This window comes from Leucoraja erinacea, chromosome 5, assembly GCF_028641065.1.
Source record: "Leucoraja erinacea ecotype New England chromosome 5, Leri_hhj_1, whole genome shotgun sequence".
Lineage (NCBI taxonomy): Eukaryota > Metazoa > Chordata > Chondrichthyes > Rajiformes > Rajidae > Leucoraja > Leucoraja erinaceus.
In genome coordinates, this window is record NC_073381.1 from 45,819,270 (window position 1) to 45,841,893 (window position 22,624).

At 44.1% G+C, this 22,624-nt stretch overlaps 1 protein-coding gene across 4 annotated transcripts in view; it reads left to right on the forward strand.

Moving 5' to 3' along the window:
* The window catches only part of si:ch211-243j20.2 (uridine-cytidine kinase-like 1), a 93,855-nt gene that overhangs the window by 31,186 nt on the left and 40,045 nt on the right, over window positions 1-22,624 (forward strand). For all 4 annotated transcript variants that reach the window (XM_055635492.1, XM_055635494.1, XM_055635493.1 and 1 more), the window contains 2 exons: window positions 1,367-1,428; window positions 14,237-14,253. In XM_055635492.1, coding sequence (XP_055491467.1) covers window positions 1,367-1,428; window positions 14,237-14,253 — 79 coding nt within the window. The remainder of the gene's footprint in view (window positions 1-1,366; window positions 1,429-14,236; window positions 14,254-22,624) is intronic.

Genomic DNA, 22,624 nt, shown 5'->3' on the forward strand with positions numbered 1-22,624 from the left:
GGATAATAAAAACAATATGTAATAAAAAATAACAAAAAATGCTAGAAAGACTAAGAAAACATGAAAAAGTCATTTAAGCCTGTTCTGAATATTTGAGCAGTGTTCTAAATCTATGGAATTATCTGTCTTCAGAGCTATGGATGTCCAGATATTGAGTAATTTAAAACTGAGGTTGGTAAAATATGAAACATTAGGGGAATCTGAGAATGCAAGGATCAGCTGTCAAATTGGACAGACACAGGATTTGGCTGATAATGAATTACATATCGAGAGACTTAAAAAAAAATGTTTTTAAAAGCAATAACCACACAACCTGTATGCTGGATGTTGGCATTGTTTTTCTCTATAAACATTACATCACTTACCTCATACATACCAAGGTAACCTGTGCCTTTTGCTTATGTGGAGAATAAGTTCATAGGCCATTTTCACATAATATTCCCTTGAGCTAGAAGACCAGATTCATGGATACCTGTAGCCACCATAGTAGAGTTATAGAATCATACAGCGTAGAAACAGGCCTTTTGGCCCAATTTGCGCACACCAACAAACATGTCCCATCTACACTAGTCCCACCTGCTTGTGTTAGGCCCATATCCCTTTTTAGGGGGATATGGCCCATATCCCTCTATACCTATCCTATCCATGTACTAAGTACCGCATATTTATCTACCATATTTCAATTCTAAAAGATTATAGACAATAAACAATAGGTGCAGGAGTAGGGTGTTTGGCCCTTCGAGCCAGCACCGCCATTCAATGTGATCATGGCTGATCATCCACAATCAGTACCCCATTCTTGCCTTCTCCCCATATCTTTAATAGCTCTGTCTCATCATCGGCGGTCGCTCGAAACGAGTATGACTGTCCTCTTTTGGGAGGACGCCTGTGCATGACATTGTTTAACGTGGGGAGACTGGTGCACAGACAGCCACCACACGGTTCTTGACAGATCTGGGTCAGGATCCAGTGGCATGGGGTCCAAGATGACCAGGGAACCTTCCCAGCCGTTGTGATACTCCACTAAAGTCAGCCATCATTCTCTGCCTATTCCACCGTTGAGGTCTTGGTTGGATTGCTCTTTTGTCAGGGACCTCCCCCTCGACCTTACCGCCATGGGTGGCCCTACCAAGAGCAAAGATCCAGACAGCATTGCTCTCAGGATCTCGGGACCAAACAAACTTCTCCACCACGACAAGGTGACAATCCACGGAGAAGAAGAGCTCTGTCTAGCTCTCTCTTGAAAGCATCCAGAGAGATTGAAGTGAGGCTTGTAGCTTTAATACTTCATACAAAAGATTTTAGATCTGACTGGGTCTTATTTTTAGAAAAAAAATTAACACGTGAATCTCTCTATAATTTTTAGGTGGGGAGAACTTTGTTGCTCTTGATTTGATTGTTCAACATGTTCATAGTCAGCTGGAAAAGGTAGGCATGGAACAGGATTATTTTAGAGTATAATCACATTTGATTTTGTTTTATCATTTCTAGGTCCATATGCTTAACAAAAATGTTATTTTCTTGCATGCTTTTTATTTTGAAAAATTGCCTTAAAGTTTTTTCATTATTATTTATTTAAAATTATATTGTTACATTGATATATTTGCCAAGAGTATGTGCTCTGTTCATACCAATCTAGCCAAGCAGGAGACACCTAATATGATACAGCAATTGTGTTTGGCTATCTTACCAAATAAGATGCATTTCATTTCATAAAATTATACACTGAAATATTAATCAACGAGATGGCCAATATGCTCAATGCGTATTTCTCCTCTGTTTTTACTGTGGAGAAAGATAAGAGAACCAGGGATCTTGGGGCAGGCAATGGAAGTGTCTTGATGGCAGTCAGGGATGTGCTGAGGATCCTAACAACTATGAAAGTAGACAAATCTCCCTGGCCTGATCAGATATATAAGATCATAAGAGATAGGAGCGGAATTTGACCATTCGGCCCATTAAGTCCACTCTGCCATTCAATCATGGCTGATTTATCTCTCCCTCCAAACCCCATTCTCCTGCTTTCTCCCCGTAACCTCTGGCAGCCGTACTAATCAAGAATATCCGAGGACGCTGCGGAAGCTAGAGAAGAAATTGCAGGTTCCCCGGTTGAGATTTATGTCATTTTTAAATATAGGTGAGGTGCCAGAAGACTGGAGGGTGGAAAATATTGTGACTCTATTTAAGATGGGCTGCAAGGAAAAGCCTGGGAACTATTGGCCAGTGAGCCTCACATCTGTTGTCAGAAATTTACCAGACAGCATTATGAAGGATAAGATATACGTGCATTTACATGGGCAAGGGCTGATTAAGGATAGTCAGCACGGTTTTGTAGGTGGGAGATCATATCTCACAAATCTGATTGAGTTTTCTGAAATGTGATCCCGCATAGTAGGCTGCTCCGGAGATTAGATCGCATGTGATCAAAGGAGAGTGTAGGGGTTTTGCGTTTCCCTTTACTCCACTTCGGGCCCAACTGCCCGAGTTATTCTCTCCCTTGTCGGAGGGTCAAACGGCCACCACTCCACTCGAGCGGTTTCCAAGAGAGAGAATACAACAAAAGGGACCCCTAGGTTCTAGACCTCGGAATTATGGTGGGATATGATAAAAAAGGTTGAATTGACCAGAGTGTGCTGATGAGAGAAAACAGAAACCAAGATGGACTCAAAGCAAGTCTAAAATTTACAGATTTTATTAAACAATGAGAAATCAAATCTCACCAACACTACATAATACGTGGCTAAACTTATGCTTTAAACTAAGACTATGGACGGAAAACTATCGGGCACGTTGTCAAACTTACTTTACACAATTTTACCCCCCCTTTCCCTTTATCTTCTCAACCTCTATCCTATTTCGGGAATTTCACCAGGTCATCGGGATACTCACAGCTAGATCAATACAGGCCCACGAGCTGTCCAGCAGAGCAGAAAGAGAGAGAGTTCTGGCTTGACTCCTGTTTTTATACCTGAGCTTCCTTTGAAACCCCCAGGTGGTCCTCTGGATAAAAGGGTTCTTTTGATGATTCCCAGTTTCGATCTGGCATGAACAATAGGCTTTCGATGGAAAGGGGTTTGCTGATGTCATGATCCCTCAGCCTGATCGTTATCCCATCGCCTGGATGGGCTCCTATTGTCTCGATGGATGGGTCATCTAAGATGGTGATTGTGCTTGTGCTGGCCTGTTTACCACCGTCTGCTGAGGCTTGGTTCCTTCCTTTGTGTATCCAAGATCATCTCCGTCTCAGCCTTTCCTGTCCACATCGTTCGCACAGTTGTGTGATGTTCAAGTCCACAGGCCAGACAGGTTTGAAACTTGAAACTGCTTCTTTTTGTGGTTGGGGTTTTTTTTCCGTTGCAGCCAGCAAATCTGTCCTTTTAAAATATGCATGTCCTTATCCGAGTTCTTCCATAATTTTGGAGGATTTGCCCCAATAACTTGCATGCCCCTACGATACGTCCAGGCTTGCACGGACCGTATCGATTGACAAAGTTAGTGGGCAATCCTCCAGCCTCAAGAGCTGTAAACACTCCTGGTGAGAAGGTGAAATTATGTACCCCGAAAGCCCCCTTAATTGCTAAACTAGGCCCTCGAAGCACATTAACTTACACTATACACCTTTTACTTTACATCAATCCCACAAACCATACAGTACCCTCACGACCATTCCCTGAAAATGCACGGATTACAGCATATGTACAAAAACTATTGCACTAGAGTACAGACATTTTACAGTGATGGGGTGTCGTTATGGTGACTTCGGGCGGCTCGATTTACCAGCTGTTGTAATTTGGCCATCCTCCTCCGCCTTTTAAATTTGCAATTAATGCATAGCAAATACAGCACAATTATCATCTGGCAGATGATCAGAACAAGGGACACGATGCGGACCCATGCTGGAACTATGATCCAGGACTCCAGGTCCCACCAACTTGGAGACTTGATCTCTTCGATCTCCCTGGCGATATCCAGAGTCCTTTGTTCCAGGGAGAAGAAGTGTTTGTGCGACAACTCGACCGCCACCAACAACTCTTTAAATTTTTCATTCACTGGGGGAATATCATACCCAAAATGGGCAACATAGTTAAATAAGTCAGTTACATTTTCTCGTACCGAGAGGTGAACCGAAGAAGGTTCCGGGATGGGTAATATTCGCTGCTGTGCCACATGGACTTCTGCCCTGGGTTTAAAGCAGAAGCTGCTGTGTGGTACCGGGCACCACAGCTGTGATCCGTGCTGATACCGCTGGGCACTTGTGGTGACACAGTACGTCCCACTGCCTGTATACGCCACCTGTGGAGGAACATGGTCTGCTGCCATCGCCTCCATGGTGCAGTTTATAGGCTGTGCCCCAACAGCCCTGAACCCACACTGAGGCCTAGCCTCAGCGCCCATGTGCTGGGGACACAGGATTACCTGTGCTCCCCGGCTCCGACAACCCAAAGGGTCAATGCCTGTCACAGCTTGCTCCCTCAATATGACATAGGGCGGGACCTTCCCGTAGCGAATATGCACCCCCCCCCCACGAACAACTCCCACGTTCTCCACTCGGTACAGAGGAGCTGGTCGTGCCGAGGTTCCCATCACCGGGATTCCCACGACCACTCCCATTATGGTGTGATTGGATTTTCCGCAATCCACCGGTACTGGGTAGGCCTCGGAGGCCACACGAAGCTGACAAGGACTCAAAGTGCTGTTATAAGGGTGTAGCGCTGCTAGGTGCTGGTTGCTTATCCAGGAGGGGACCCGACCTTGCCTCAGGTCTTCCAGGTTGCTCCTCCCCTCCCCCAACAACCACGCACCATACGGCCCACACACCTCATTCTGTGCAGCCTGATCGGACGCATTCCGGTCCTCTTTAATCAAAGCGTTTATCGTTTTTGCATGTGTCTCCAATTGTGCTATGATTTCTTTTAGATGTAGAGTCATTGCCACCTCTTCGTGCAGTCCCGATCCTACCACCGCATTTTCCTCCCCCAGAACCTTTCGTAACTGGCCCTTCAACTGATTGATCTGCAAGGCCAGTTCTACGTTGTCCATGCTATTAATAATAGACGTCCCCGTGTTAAATGCTGTAAACCCGTCGTTAACCACCCCTCGTCTTTGCCTACTGGACCCCAAAGTGAAATCCCCTCCCCCGCGGTACATCTCTTCTATGTCTATGTCCCCAAAATCCAGGTTGTGGAATTTCTGGAACATGTCTTTTAGCAGGGCCTGATATAATAATTCCGTCTCGCGGGGGCACCATGCGGGTAACCGCACTTCAGTCAAATTTAATACTACTGAGGCCACAGCGTAATGCACTCCCTGGTACAGCACCTTTTTGGTTGGGACAAGTGCTAACCCATTTTCCAGCCCTTTGGTGGTGGTTGGACAGTTGTGAGGGTCGATCGGTTGGGCTGTGGGTAGGGGCTTCTTCACCTGAACCAGCAATTCGGTGGCTTTTACTGTCATCCCAGTCCTGGGGGCTGCACATGCCTGCCCACTGCGGTCCCAATCTATCCCGTTCCCGGGGTCCTGCCACCACTTGACGAAAGTGATTGATGCCTCTACCGGACACACCTTGGCAGACCCCCATAGACATAAATAATCTGTCCCAACATACAGTGATCCCTCCCGGTGACCCCGTGATGGTCCGGTAGGTATCATTGTCCAGTCTTTCCCAGTCCGAGGATCGATCCCTCATGTCCGAGCTCAGCTTCCTGAGCCACCACCATCTCCCCAAAGGAACGTCCCCCTTACAGGTTAAACACACCCGCCTGCCCTCAGTCAGGTCGGTCGGTAGCCATCTGTATCTCGGCACAGGGTATGGATGCTTCCCCGTAGGCAAAGCTCCTGTGGCTGGAGAACCTGGTCGAGTTCAACCCCAGCCTCGCAGGTCATCTCCCCTCATGGGAGTATCCGGCCTCGCTATCCGCTACCAGGTTTCCTTGCCCAGTAGACACGAGGGGTGCTCTGTCCCCTGAGCACCCATATACGATGGACTCCTCTGTGTCCCCGCGACGCGCCATGCTCATCCGGAGGCACATCATTGCCATCATCCATACGGCGGGGCTACCCATCTGGTAAACAAAGCAAAACCCCTCCTTGCCTCCACAAAACAATCCGCCTAAAATGGCATTTGGGGTTTTGATTTTGTCTGTTGTGGTCTACTTTTCCACAGCACATCCCTTCAATCCCGTACTGTCTGTCCCTGTACTCCCCTGTAGCTATACAAAACCCTATATCTAATTACGCTAACTACATCTACTCACACACAAACCAATGCTATATACAACGCCACCCGTCTCCGGCTGGCCAACTCATAACTGGTCCCCGTCACGCTGGGGCCATCCCTCTGTTGGGCCCTCCCGTGCAGGCCAGAACTCCTCCTGTCGAGGGGCCTGACTGCCCCTCACCTACCCGTGCACTACGGGGTTTCGAGATACCCCTACGTTCCCTGTGGAGACTGGGCTCCCTCCAGCTGCACTCCGAAGTGCCCTGTTTCGGCCACTCTCCTTCCCGGCCCTCCTGTGGCCGGCCCCAGCCCTAGGTTTAATTAGGGTTGGGGACCACCTTACTGGGGGTTTAGTGACCCTGTCACTCCTACGTCTGACCGGGGGTTCCCACACCAGAGGTGATACCTCCATCTCCTCTGTTTCTGCTAGTTCTGCCTCTCTTAGGCAGTCTACGGTACCTGCCTGCGGAGGGCTGGAGTCAGCCTCCTTCTCCGCTGCTTCCAGACCTCGCCCTGGAACACAGCCGGCTACTTCAGGCTGACTACCTGTGGACTCGCCTGGCTCCCCTACGGTTTCCACATCAACCCGGGTCTGTTCCTGATCTTTACCACCAAACGGTCCCTCTATCTTCTCCTGCCTGCAAATGGCTGCTGAGGCAGCCTTTAAAATAGGGTCTTGTGCCTGGACCGTGGTCAGGTCCGGGGCCAAAACCACTCCCTCACTTTCCTTTTCTCGAGGGTGCTACCTGGCTGCCCCTACCTGTCCTTCCTCATAGGGGTCCCATGCTTTCCCACTCCTGGCTCCTTCTCTGGCCCTCTGATTTCCCTCGCCCCGTGGACTATAGGGCACCCCACTAGAGAGATGGGATGTACGGGGATTGTCCGTGTGGACAATGGTACTGGAAGCACCTGTGTCCAGCAGGTAACTCCCAACCACATCCTGGACCTCCATATTGACCCAGGGTCTCCCACATGGGCCATACTCTAATGGGCATAGGAATGTGGGCTGTTTCGCCGGGTGTCATAAACGTGCCAGGGGTGCGAATACGGGCGCGCCCTGGCCTGTTGCCATGGCTACCTGTCCGGACCCTCCTGCCTTGGACTGCCAATAGGTCAATAGATCTCTTATATCTATTGTTACCGGGGTCCTATCCCCCACTGCTCTACTTAGGTTTCTGCACTCCCTCTTGTAGTGCCCGGGCTTCCCACACCCGTAGCACACCGGCCTCATCTCAGAAGAGGTCCGGCTGCCTTCCTGTTTCCACTGCCTCCTTTTGGGGGGTGCCGGTACTATTTCGTGCACCTTGCCCTTAAAGGGCTCCTCCTCACTTCTCTCCCCATTGCAATACGCAAGGGTGAGCTTCCTGATCACCTCCGCCTCGTTAAGGTTTGGGTCAGCTGGGTCGAACTAGTGCTCAGCCCTAGTTCGCCACCAGAGTCTTCAGCCAGTGAGCTGTTCTCTCATTTAAATTCTGCCTATCTAAAGGCATCCCACACGCTCCCTCATACACTGCCCACAGCCTGTCTGCGAACATGTCCGGGGACTCAGCTACTTGCTGCTTCGTCTCCCCCACCCTGGTGAAAGGACTACCCTGATTCAACCCCATGGCCTCCAGAACCGCTGTCTGTGCCGCTACCCATGTTTCAGGTTTTCCCCCTTCCCTGGAGGTCACCGCCTTGCATAGGTATGAATCTAGGGTCATCAGTAGCAGCTTTACCCGTTCTACCTCATCGCAATCGTTTATGTCGGCTGCCTGCTGCACCTCCATAAAATGCAATGACGGGTCTCCCGCCCTTGTTAACCTGGGAAAGTGAGCCACCATCCCCCTCAGCACATGTGCCCCATGGGGAATGATGATATCACTCTCTATGGGCCCTCTATCTGCCTGCCCTACCGGGGGACCATATTTCCTTTGCCGTACCGGGCACATCTGCCCTACCCGGGGCTGTTGCCCATTTACCCCCGGCTTTCCCACCATGATCGGTAACCCCACCACCTCGTGGTGTGCTGCACATGGCGCAGACGCCGCTAACTGAGGGTGCTCTCCCGCCCCTCCTTGGGCCTGTCCCTCCCCGGACAACCCGAACCCCACCTGCCGACCCGGACCGATCCCCGGCGCCTCAGGAGGCGGTCTATTCCCCTTTGCCCCTGGGGAATCATCTGCTGAGGGAAGCCCTCTGTCCCCGGGGGGGCCCCCCTGGTCCTACCAGGTGAACCCGTCCCCTAGTCTTGGACAGATTCTCCTCCAGCTGTGCTATCCTCGCCTGGCAAGGCCCGTGATCACTATCCACTAGCTCGCTACGGGCCACCCTGTATGCTGCTTGGATATCTTGGAACTTTCCCTCCAGCTCCCTGCACTTTTGTGTACTCTGAGCCAGGAGTTCCTGGGCGTTCTGTTCCCTCTCCTTTGCCTCTACCACCTGGCATTGGAGGAATTCCTGGGCATTTCTGTGGGACTCCCTCGCCTGCAAGATACACTGCCTGGCTTCACTGAGTTCCTCATATAGCCCTTCCCCTTCTCTAGCGCTTTCCTCAGCGCTGGCCCTAGCTTCTCTCAGTTGCTCTTCCAGACTCTCTACCTGTCTCTGCATTTTTGCTACCTGCTGTGATAGGCATGCTAGCCAAACTGCCTTTTCCTGCCCTTTATTATACGCTTTGCTTTCCGTCCATTGAGCAGCAGCTGCTGCAGTCTGCTGTGCTGTCAACAATGCTATCACCCATTGTTTGGTGAGATTGATCTTTTTAAACAGATAAGAGGAGATTCTCTCCTCCATCTTGCTACGTTCTCTCACCCCCTCTGGCAAATCACATATCCCAAACCACCGAGGTCCTGTCATGGTCGCTATTCTGTAGGGGTTTTGCGTTTCCCTTTACTCCACTTCGGGCCCAACTGCCCGAGTTATTCTCCCCCTTGTCGGAGGGTCAAACGGCCACCACTCCACTCGAGCGGTTTCCAAGAGGGAGAATACAAAAAGGGATTCCCTTGGGTTCTAGACCTCGGAATTATGGTGGGATATGATAAAAAAGGTTGAATTGACCAGAGTGTGCTGATGAGAGAAAACAGAAACCAAGATGGCCTCAAAGCAAGTCTAAAATTTACAGATTTTATTAAACAATGAGAAATCGAATCTCACCAACACTACATAATACGTGGCTAAACTTATGCTTTAAACTAAGACTATGGACGGAAAACTATCGGGCACGTCGTCAAACTTACTTTACACAATTTTACCCTCCCCCTTCCCTTTATCTTCTCAACCTCTATCCTATTTCGGGAATTTCACCAGGTCACCGGGATACTCACAGCTAGGTCAATACAGGCCCACGAGCTGTCCAGCAGAGCAGAAAGAGAGAGTTCTGGCTTGACTCCTGTTTTTATACCTGAGCTTCCTTTGAAACCCCCAGGTGGTCCTCTGGATAAAAGGGTTCTTTTGATGATTCCCAGTTTCGATCTGGCATGAACAATAGGCTTCCGATGAAAAGGGGTTTGCTGATGTCATGATCCCTCAGCCTGATCGTTATCCCATCGCCTGGATGGGCTCCTATTGTCTCGATGGATGGGTCATCCAAGATGGTGCTTGTGCTTGTGCTGGCCTGTTTACCACCGTCTGCTGAGGCTTGGTTCCTTCCTTTGTGTATCCAAGATAATCTCGTTATCTCAGTCTCAGCCTTTCCTGTCCACATCATTTGCACAGTTGTGTGATGCCCAAGTCCACAGGCCAGACAGGTTTGAAACTTGAAACTGCTTCTTTCTGTGGATTGGGTTTTTTTTTCCGTTGCAGCCAGCAAATCTGTCCTTTTAAAATATCCATGTCCTTATCCAAGTTCTTCCATAATTTTGGAGGATTTGCCCCAATAACTTACAAGAGCCAGCCAACTGGATAGAAAATTTCCTTCATGGAAGGAAGCGGAGGGTGATGGTGGAAGGTTGTAATCCTGTATGCCTCGGGGATTGGTGCTGTGCCCATTGCTGTTTGTCATCTATACCAATGATTTGGATGAGAAGGTACAAGGAATGATTATCAAGTTTGCGGATGACACTAAAATGGGTGGTATTGTAGATAGTGAAGATTGTTGTCAAAAACTGCAGCAAGAACTTGATCGGTTGGTCAGGTGGGCTGAGGGATGGTTGATGGAATTTAATACGGAGAAATGTGAGGTGTTGCATTTTAGGAAGTCGAACCAGGGCAGGACCTGCACACTAAATGGCCGGGCTCTGGAGAGTGTTGTAGAGCAGTAGCATCTAGGAATGCAGATACATAGTTCCTCGTAAATGACATCACAGGTAGTTAGGGTGGTCAAGAAGGCTATTGGCACATTGGCCTTCATCAATCAGTGTATGAGTATAGATGTTGGGAGGTCCTGTTACAGTTGTGCAAGACATTAGGGAGGCCACATTTAGAGTATTGTGTTCAGTTTTGGTCACCATGTTATAGGAACGATGTTAAGCTGGAAAGGATCCAGAGAAGATTTACAAGGATGTTGCCTTGACTTGAGGGCCTAAGCTCTATATAGGGGGAGGTTGAGCAGGTTAGGACTTTAGTCCTTGGAGTGCCGGAGGATCTTATAGAAGTGTATAAGATAATGTGAGGATTAGATAGGGTAAAGGCACAGTCTTACCCAGAGTAGGGGAATCAAGAACCAGAGGACATAGGTTTAAGGTGATGGGGGGGAAAGATTTAATAGGAACTTGAGGGGCAAATTGTTTACACAAAGGGTGGTAGGAATATGGAATGAGCTACCAGAGGAGGTAGTTGAGGCAGGTACTATCACAATATTTAAAAAACATTTGGATAGATATACGTGTAGAAAGGAACTGCAGATGCTGGTTTCCACCAAAGATAGACACAAAATGTTGGAGTAACTCAGCGGAGGAACAGGCAGCTGTCCCATTCCTTCCATTCACCCATTCCTTCTATCCAGAAATGCTGCCTGTCCTGCTGAGTTACTCCAGTATTTTGTGTCTATCTTTGGATAGGTACATGGATAGGATAGAATGGAGCAATATGGGCCAAATGCAAGCAGGTGGGACTTATGCAGTTAGGACATATTGGTCGGCATGGGCACTTGGATGTTGGGGCTGTTTCCATGCTGTATGACTGATAATGACTCTAACGGAAAGGTGGAAGAATAGATGTTATTCTTTTGTGCGAAATGATGCTGCACAGCCATGAGTCACAATATTTGGTCAAATTGAATTTTCAGGCAATGCTAAGCTCTGGGAATTGATAAACAGTAATAATTTCTGTTACTAAAGCCATTTTGTTCAGATTTCCACAGGACATGAACAGATAACTATAGAATGAAAACCATAAGAATATTTTTAATGTAAATATTTGTTAAAATTTCACTTCAAAGACAGAAAAACATACACGGCTAAATTGAGACCAGGATGCACATCACTCAGTTTCTATCTTCATTGATTTCTGCAGCTTTCCTCTCCCATGGGCCAGACCTGAGCTTAGCCTAGAGTGTCCCTCTCTTCTCTCCACAAGCTTTTTATCATGTGTTTTGAAAGTCACTTCCCACCCTCTCCACTCAAATTCTGGGCTAAAAAAATAATTTTGTCTGGCTTGACAACATCTTGTCCTTCCTCCTGACTCCCGAGTTTGTCAGCACCCTCTCCTTCTTTCTTGTCTGTGTGCTTATCCATGGTGGCATCATCTGCATGGTTCCCAAATGTGTAATAGCATTCAATGCTGATCCAATGCAGCAGTCGTTGATGGCCCTGAACGTTTTCTAAGAAATATCAGCATTCTCCCATGATTCCATAGTGTGATGCTTGTATCCCTCTTGGTACATTCTCCTTCTTCAGCTGTAGTGACTGTAGCTAGTGATATGCAATGATAAAAGCTTTGTTTATCTCTAGGCTGATTTCAAAATCCCTGTGGTTTCAATCTCCAAAACAATTTAGGTAGGAAAGAGCTACAAATGCGGAGTAACTCAGCGGGACAGGCAGCATCTCTGGAGTGAAGAAATGAGTGATGTTTCGTGTCGAGACCCTCTTCAGACTAGTTATCGAAAATGGAAATGAGACATATAGATGATGATATAGAGAGATGAAGAACAATGAATGAAAGATATGCAAGAATGTAACGATGATAAGCGAAACAGGCCATTATTAGCAGTTTGGGTGAAAACGAGAAACTGGTGCGACTTGGGTGGGAGAGGAATAGAAAGAAAGGAATTACTGGGGTTACATGAAGTTAGAGAAATCAATATTCACACCACTGGACTGTAAGCTGCCGAAGCGAAATATGAGATGCTGTTTCTCCAATTTGCGTTTAGCCTCACTCTGACAATGGCGGAGACCTGGGACAGAAAGGTTAGCATGGGAATGGGAAGGAGAATTAAAGTGTTTAGCAACCGGGATATCAGGTAGGTTCAGGCGCACTGAGCGAAGGTGTTCAGCGAAATGATCGTCCAGTCCACGTTTTGTCTCGCTGATGTATAAGAATCCACATCTTGAACAACGGATGAGGTTGGAGGAGGTGCAAGTGAATCTCTGCCGAACCTGAAAGGACTGTCGGGGGATGAAATCCCTTCCCAACCAAACCACCCCCTCCCCAGGTACCTGACTGTAACCCTATACCTCTCCCTCAACTGTCCAGGGAGCCCGAAAGTCCTTACAGGTTAGGTCTCCTCCATTGTCAGAGTGAGGCAAAACACAAATTGGAGGAACAGCATCTTATATTTCACTTGGGCAGCATACAGCCCAGTGGTATGAATGTTGATTTCTCTAACTTCAAGTAATCCTGGCATTCCCACACTATACCTCCCCCACCCAAGTTGCACCAGCTTCTCGTTTTCACCCAACAAACAGCTAACAATGGCCTGTTTAATTTATCACCGTTACTTTCTTGCAAATCTTTCATTCATTGTTCTTTATCTCTTTATATATTATTGTCTATATCTCTCATTTTCCCTTTTCCCTAACTAGTCTGAAGAAGGGTCTTGACCTGAAATGTCACCCTTTCCTTCTGTCCAGAGATGTTGTCTGTCCCGCTGAGTTACTCCAGCTTTTTGTGTCTATCTTCCAAAACTATTTCTGTATCCACAGTAGAGCTCTGCTCTAACATTGCTTCAGCCCACATTTGCAGTTGAAACACTGAACTGCTGTGTTGCTGGCCACTTTCTTCACTGACCTCCTTGTTTCTCCATTCCTGATGCAAATAATTGTCATTATTTGTCCCCTGGGGCCTTGAATAGCGGTCATTTTAAATACATTTTGCTATGTATATCTGTAAAATAATGAACCAGTGCAATATTATAAAGCAAAAAAGAATTCCATGCTTCTATTATCATGAATCAAGACCATCTTTTTTTTTCTCCAACGATTTTTAATCCCTAGTGCATTACGGTATCCTTCGTTGCGTGGAGAATATAGGTTATTTTTAGAATATATATCCTTCAGATAAGCTTGCTGTTTCTGAAAGCTCTATTACACCCAATATATTTTGCCAATTATCACCATTTTAATGAGGTTTGAATTTTTTTTAATTTGTAGAGCCACATTTCACTCAAATTTTCCCCTATGTTAATTTTGACCTTATTTTAATTGCATCTTCTTGAAGTCGATCAGTACAGCTTTTGAAATGTATATCTGAAACCTTTTTTATTCTCGGCTACATGCATTTTTATTAAGCATGTTTTCAACTCTAGTATTAGCAAAAATGTAGATGCTAGCTGTAATAAAATAGAATTGGAAGAAACCTAAATAATATCACGCTGCATTATAATTTGTATTTCAGCTTTTATTTGTGATGTATATTCAAGAGCCACTCATGTAATAATCTTGAGGGGAAAAAATGATATTTTACCATCATAAAACATTAAAGTGAAGATGGGCTTTTATTCATGGCAAAATGCAAGGGAATGTTTTTTTGTACTTGAACAGTTGCAGCTTGATATCGAATGATCCCGCTAATGAGAATGACTTTCACTTTTATTTCTTTCCTCCCATATGTGGTAATGAAATACTTGATAAATCCTGAACGAATTTACTATAATCACTACAGCGTGAAATCACTGTAAGGTATGACATGAAGAGTAATGTTTTTAGCCTGCAAAAAGGGAGAGGGAACATGATGAAGCTATAGGCACTACTGATGGCTTTTCAAAAGATCAAAATTTCATCTGCCTCAAGGGTCTACGTGCCTCAGTCTGTCTATGTTTCACTCACCTCCTGCTTCCTTTTTAATGACATGTTAAGATGTTTAGATGCAAAATGCCAAATGCAGATACTGGTTATTTCAATGGTATGTTTCCAGTCACAAATACGTAATGCTCTCTGTGCTCAAATTTAATGAATGAATTAAATATATCTATTAAAAAAACATGCTTCACCCAATTGATTTGAATTGCGATCTTTTTGAATAAGTGGTGTTATTTAAAAAAATGTTTTATTTAATGAATGCTCCAAATTAAGAATTTACAGAGCATTTAAACCACATTTGTGGGATAAAATGAAAAAGATTTGTTCTTTTGACTGCTACAAAATTACCACTGTAATTTTTATATATTAACTACGAATATGGTTTGATTTGTATTGGTATACAAATCAGTATGCATTATATTATGCACCTGTGATGTGGCCAAATAGCATCTAAATAACTAGAATATGGGGAGTCCAAAAATCATTTAGAGAAATAAATATCATGTTGCTCCTTTTTTGGAGTAGGTTTTATCATTTACACTATTATTAATGAAATTTGTGATTCATTTCCTTGAAACTGATACATGGATGGGTGAGGGAAGAGAAGTTAATAAAATTTGTAAAGAAATCTGAAAACTAAATGAGCTGTTGTCAAGAAATAGTGTTCTTTCTCTTTCTAGACTGAAGTGAATTTTGGACTGCGCCCTAATGGTTTCTTAGTACATATCTGCTTTCCTTTGTGCTTGTGCCTAATACAGCTGTCTTCTCTTTCTGTCTATGACTGTTTCATCAATTGTCTCGCGTTCAATAATTCTGAACTGAACAGAGGAAACTTCGCTGGGATATGTGAGGACTACTTGTGTATTTTGAGTTTGGATTTCAACACTCAGTGTTTTATTTCAGTTGCTTTATTTTTCTTGCTTAGCTTTTCTTTTCTTGCATCTTCATGTGTACCTTGTCTTGGCTTTTACCTCAAGATTAGTTACTCAACTCGTTAATTTTAAAAAATAGTGTTCTGGATTACATGCTCGGTGTCTACCAGATTTGGAAATTTGCTTTGTATTAATCTTGTGTTTAATTTTTTTTTAGTTTAAAACAATGTAATGTTAATTACACTACATCTTTTTTGTGCTCTAAAAATGACTGATCATGGTCATAGAGACAAACAACATGGAAACAGGCCATTCACTGATCATCATCGCGGATCAGTGGGCAACTATCCACACTAATCCCATCTACCGGTACTCGTGGGTGGCACAGTGGCGTAACTAGTAGAGCTGCTGCCTCACAGCTCCAGAGACCCGGGTTCAATTCTGCCCTTGGGTGCTCTCTGTGTGGAGTTTGCATGTTTTCTCTGTGACTGTGTAGGTTTCCTCCCACATCCCAAAGACATATTGGTTTCTGTAAATTTCCCCTAGTGTGTAGGGAGTGGATGCGAAAGTGGGTTAACATAGAACTAATATGAATGGAAGATCTATTGTCAGCATGGACTTGTTGGGCTGAAGGGCCAGTTTGCATGCTGCATCTCCAAACTAAACTACTTGGCTCATACTTTTTTTCCTAAATGATTCAAATGCTCAACTTTGGACTTTTGAAATGCTGTTAGCAACCCTGCCTTAATCACTCTCTCGGGCAGCCCATTCCATGTACTCTCCACTCTCTGAGGGAAAACGGTACTCCTAATGTCCCCTTTGAATCACAGAGATTTGTGAGTCTGTGGAATTCTCTGCCTCAGAGGACGATGGAGGCTGGTTTTCTGGATACTTTCAAGAGAGAGCTAGATAGGGCTCTTAAAGATGGCGGAGTCAGGGGTTATGGGGAGAAGGCGGGAACGGGGTACTGATTGGGAATGATCAGCCATGATCACATTGAATGGCTCGAAGGGCCGAATGGCCTACTCTGCACCTATTGTCTGTGGTCTATTTTCTTTAATCCTAAATGTATATCTTTTTTTTAAAAACATTTTATAGGGGGAGAACCTTCCTGTAGTCTACCCTATCTATTTCTCATCATTTTAGATATCAAAATAATTTTACCTCTTAATTTTCTCCATCACAAGGAGAAGAGACTTTGTTTTCCCTGACTCTCATCATATTTGACATGCTTCATCCTTGGCACCATCCTGTTGAATCTTTTCTGCACCCTTACTAGTGCTCGCACATACTTCCTGTAGTGTGGCACCAGAACGATTGCACTTCACTTGAGGCCTTAGCAGTTTTTTAATATAAAGTTGGAGCATAACTCCCCTGCTTTTGTGTTCAATGTTCCGATTAATGAAGGCCAACATCCCATCAGCCACATTACTTACTAGCTCTGCCACCTTTGAGGATCTTTGGTTTAATAGATCAGGATACCCTTGTTCATTCCTGCTCCCCAAAGATCCTACCATTTATGTTATATATCCTAGTGTTATTAGTAATCCCAAAATGAATCACCTCACATTTGTCTTGATTAACCTCTAACCTTTATCAGCTCATTTCACCAACACATTGATATCACTCTATAGCTTAAGAATACACCTACGTCCATCGACTTTGATAATCTTTGTATCACCTGCGAATTTACTGATCATGCCTCCTACATCCACATCCAAATCATTTGCTTATGTTATAAATTGCAATTGGCTAAACTGCCCTGGATCCCGTGGATCCTTTCATTTTGTACCAGTCCCCCATAAAGAACCTTGTTGGAGACCTTACTGAAATTAATGTAAACCACATCCATTATTTGTCCTCATCAATACTCTTCAAAGAAAAATCCAATCACATTGGTCAGACAGGATCTTCTTGGCGGTCCCCAATTTATTGTTCATTAATCCTGTCCCTCAGCATTTTCTCAAATATCTTCCTCATTACTGATGGTGGGCTCATAGGCCTGTAATTACCAGGCTTCCTTCTTGAAAAGTGCTTCCAGCTGCCCTTCTTGAAAAGTGGCTCCACATTTATTGGAGTTGCATAGTTGCGTATTTCCTTCGCTCCATAGATGCTGCTGCACCCGCTGAGTTTCTCCAGCACTTTTGTCTACCTTTGATTTTTCAGCATCTGCAGTTCCTTCTTAAACGCTCCACATTTACTATCCTCCAGCGAACAGGAACCTCTCTTGTGGTCAGCAAGGATAAAAACAAAATCAGTAAAATCTCTTTCCATGTCTCCCACAGTAGCCTGGGATAGATCCCATCTGGTCAATGTACAATTGAGTATATTTGTAAAATTATTGAGGGGTTTTAGTATTTGAAGATTGCATGAAGCATCCATTGCTTGCATCAGTTACTCTGCATGCTTATTAATAGAGTCTATTTTGATGTATAATTGAATGACCAGATGTGGTGATGGTCAATGCTGAATGCTTGATGCATTGGTGCATTCCGGGATAGAGTTGTGCAATAAACATCATAGACTGGAGAGGTAGCTGACAGATCAGTATGTTGAAAAGTCTGGAGAGGTTGAAGAGGACAAAGAGAAATTGTGAGTTTGTCTCGCTGTACTTGGGCTGAGAAGTCAATAAACAGTGTTATTTTGGATGGAGTTTTAGGACTGAGCTAGAATCATACCCAAGGGTTTGTACAAGGACTTTGCAGTGGGGAAAAAAGAGAATATTACAGTACAATAGTAGATGAAGACGATGGACTGCTTGGTAGATGGGTTCATATTAATTAGGCAATGAAAACTATTGAAAAATAATGAGCTTTGGGAAATAATGAGTGGCTTGGTTGGAGCATTGACAACAGTGAGATAGTGCATTTCCCACTTGTTGGTTGTATTTGAATTGTTATGTTTTGGCTTGCTTCCTTTTGCTGGGCTACTGTTTATTGGAGCCCACCTTTTGAGGTGTGCCCTCCTGCAGTTCTAGCCTCAAAACTAATACTTCAAAGTTACTGGCTCTTGACTTCAAAAGTCAAATCCTGATGAGGCCTACTATTAACTGTGTTATAGACAATAAACAATAGGTGCAGTAGTAGGCCATTCGGCCCTTCAAGCCAGCACCGCCATTCAGTGCGATCATGGCTGATCATCCCCAATCAGTATCCCGATCCAGCCTTCTCCCCATATCCCCTGACTCCATTATCTTCAAGAGCCCTATCGAGCTCCCTCTTGAAAGTATCCAGAGAACCGGCCTCCACCGCCCTCTGAATTCCACAGAATCACAACACAAAACGTGTTTCCTCATCTCCATTCTAAATGGCTTACCCCTTATTCTTAAACTGAGGCCCCTGGTTCTGGACTCCCCAAACATCAGGAACATGTTTCCTGCCTCTAGCGTGTCCAAACCTTAATAATCTTATATGTTTCAATAAGATATCCTCTCATCCTTCTAAATTCCAAAGTATACAAGCCCAGCCGCTCCATTCTCTCAGCATATGAAAGTCCCGCCATACCGGGAATTAACTTTGTGAACCTAAGATGCACTCCCTCAATAGTAAGCTCGCCAGTTTAAGTATTTGACACCAACTACCAGTTAAATATGGAGTATTGATATATTATTTTCGTATAAAGAAAAATAAATCTGATTGAAACATATGCACAGTGTTCAAACTGTTTTGATATTGATTCGACCTATTGGTCCTGGCATAGAGTCCCAGAGCTTGTGATTAACGTCGAAGCTAACCTTGCTGCCGACCTCGAAAGCTGATGCTGGAAGCCTTTCTTGCAGTGAATAAACTTGTCACAGTTGCAGCGGTAATATGGGCATTTTTTTTAAAGTTTTGTTATTTTTTAATTCTTATTTTGAAATACTGATGTAAAAGAGAAGACATCAAACTGTTTTGGGAATCGATTATTTTGATTAAATCAATTTAATAATCGATGATTGATATTATTATTTTGGTAAACAACAATTATGGGTTATCATGCCATTGAAATTTTCAATTTGAGCTTTTATTATCTAATGCATGCAATTTTAAGAAAATTTTATAGCAACATTAGTTCATAAAACATTGACGTTCGATTTAGGCGGTATACCTTGATTATTTTAGAGACAGCATTATTGGTGATAGCCTAATGAAGTATTGACTACTGTTTAACTACACTTGAGCAAAAGTCCCAGAGTTTTTGTTTCATGGAATAATGACAGTCAAACAAGGTTTGCTGTTATGGATTGAGTGGTATTAAAAAGTAGTCATCAAGGTCAATGGATCATTAATTCAAATAATTATCTAACGGTTTGTTTTTAAACCAAAAGACAATATGTTCCAAAATTTAACATAAGCATATGGCATTTATTATTCGCTATTTTTTTTCATCCATGCATAATGAAAATTTGTATGTGTGTTTTATGTTTGCAGCATGCCCTCAACTCAAACTAATTAACAATAGTTATCTTCTCTTTTCCTCTTCTCCCCCCACTCCCACCACCACTTTGAATATACATAAGAATCTACATGCAAGGCAACAGTAGGACAGATTGTAGTTATGTAGCACCTTTAGTGAAATGGTTTCAAATACCTAAGAGGGGAAAACGAAGCCAAAGATATTAAGGATGACCAGATGCATGATCATAATCATCTTTCTCCAGGATGTTTGTTTAAGGAATGTGAAATTAGGTGATGATGTGAGGATTTGCAATACATCTTTAATGACCCCTGAATTGAGGAGATCTTTAGAGAGATACAGACTAGACCATGAGAATTAAACACAAAGTGCTAGAGTAACTCAGCAGTCAGACTATGAAGGGAATGGATAGGCGATGTTTTGGAACATCGTCTGACAATTCTCTCCAGAGATGCTGCCTGACCTGTTGAGTTACTCCAGCACTTTGTGTTTTACTCAAGATTGCAGCATCTGCAGTTCTTTATGTTTCTAAAGATGAGAGTTTCTTCCCTGAAGAGTATTAGTGAGCCAGGAGAATTTTTAGGACAAATTTGCAGGTACACATTATACTGATTCTAGATTTTTTATTCTAGATTTATTTAAATACTTATTAAACTTAAATTCTTCAGCTGCCTTTTGGGGATTCAAACTTCATGGTGGAGTGAAAGCCTCTATCCCACATTAAATATGAAGATGAATGTAGGTACAGTTTAGGGAAGTCATTGCAGAAGCCCAACTGAAAGAGGTAAAGGGGAGATGCATGAGGCAGAAGTAAAAGGACCCTACAATTTAAGGAGATGTGTGGGTACCCTTGAAGAAAGTTCGATATTGAGGTAGCTCAGTCAATGCTCTTTTTATTTGAGGTAAGGAAGATTTAAGATTCATTGCAGAGCACCAACAGGGCTGTTGATGTAGTATTGGGATTGATAATCCTCTCATTCTTCTGAATTGTCTCTGAGTTTCCCTGAACACATTGCCAGTAGCTTAAAAAAACATTGGGGGGCATTACATGTTCCAATACTGCAGCATCTGTCTTCTCCCTCCCTTCACTGCCACTCTCAGTTCAGTATTCTTGAGCAGTTGGAAAATGTAGAGTCTTTTTCCATCATCCCCACAGCGCCCTCCATAATGAGTTTCTTCCACTTAGGTGTGACGTGAGATGTGTCTGCCTAGTTTCCATCAAAATGTGGTAGAGAGAATAAGAAGGGGGGGATAGGGAGAAGGCATTATACTTGATGCTGTGAGGCTAGACACGAGAAACAAGAATGGGTGGAGGAGACTCTGTCACTCATGAGCTAGAATGTGATATTTAGCATTGAGAAAGGAAGCCTGTGGTGAGACCTGCAACATTTCCTTTTGGATTTCATTTTGCCAAGTATCATTTATTGAAAATAAAGAAAAGCACAACATTAGCTAAACCTGAGATCCCAAAATTCAAAGCTTTTTATACCTACATTAAAAACAAGAGGATAACCAGGGAGAAGGTAGGACCACTCATGAATAAATGATGGAATTTGTGCTTGGCGTCTGGGGATATAGGTGAGATACTAAACAAATAACTTGCATCTGTTTTCACCAAGGAAAACGACATGAAGGACAATGAGATCAGTGTGGAGAATACTAATAAGCAAGGGCATTTTAAGATTAAGGAGGAGGTGCTGTGGCTGCAGAAGAGCATTAGGGTGGATAAATCCCCAGGACCTGATAGGATCTATACCAGGTTATTGAGAGAGACAAGTGAGGAGATTGAGGAAGCATTAACGAAGATCTTTGTGTCTTCGCTAGTCACAAGTGAGGTATCAGAGGACTGGGGGGTTGCTAATGTTCTTCCTTCATTAAAGAAGGGAAGTAGTGACAATCAAGGTAATTATAGGACGGCGAGCCTCAACATGAGTGGTAGGGAAACTATTGAGTCAAAAAAATAGGATTTACTTCCATTTGGAAGAGGTTGGGTTAATTAGGGATAGTCAGTGTGGCTTTGTATATGGCAGGTCACTTCTTACTAACTTGATTGAGTTTTTTGAGGAGATGACAAAGGTGATTGATGAGGGTGGGGCGGTGGATGTTGTCTACATGGATTTTAATAGAGCATTTAATAAAGTCTCCCACGATAGGCTAATCTGCAGTTTGTGATATATATAGCATTGATATACAAAGGGATCTTGGGGTCCAACTGCATAACTTCCTGAAAGTGCCAATGCAAGCAGATAAAGTGGCAAAGAAGGCATATGCTATGCTTGCTTTCAGAGTCGGGGCATTCAATATATGAGCCAAGACATCATGATGCAGCTTTATCGGACTTTGGTTAGGTTGCATTTGGAGCATTGTGTGCAGTTGTGTTCGCCCGATTACAGGAAGGTTGAGGAGGCTGTATAAAGGCTGCAAAGGAGGTTCACCAGAATGATGCCTGGATTATGGGTATTAGCTGCAGGAAGCGGTTGCATAGATTTCGGTTTTTTTTTCTCTGGAACGCTGCAGGATGCGAGGAGACCTTCTTCTTGTTGCGTATGGCGTGCACAGCCTAAAGTTGTAGAACTATTTGACTGTGCACGCCGGGTTGATTGCATTCGTCAAAACAGGATGCACCACGTGAAAGTTGCAATCTCCCACCTGAGACCTGATAGAAGTATATAAAATGATGAGGGGCATAGGTAAATAAGCAGTCTGAACCTTTTTCCTATGATGGAAAAGTCAATACAAGAGGGCATAGGTTTAAGGTGAGAAGGGGTAAATGTAAAGGAGATGTGCAGGGTAAGTCTTTTACTCAAGGGTACGTGCTTGGAACGCAATGCTGAGGGTGGTGGTTGAGACAGATACGAAAGTGGCATTTAAGAGACTTATGGTTAAACATGAGGATCTTCAGGTAATTGTGGGATTATATACAGGTAGATAAGAGATGGTCTTGGCAACGTGTTTGACAGAGGCATTGTGGACTGAATGGCCTG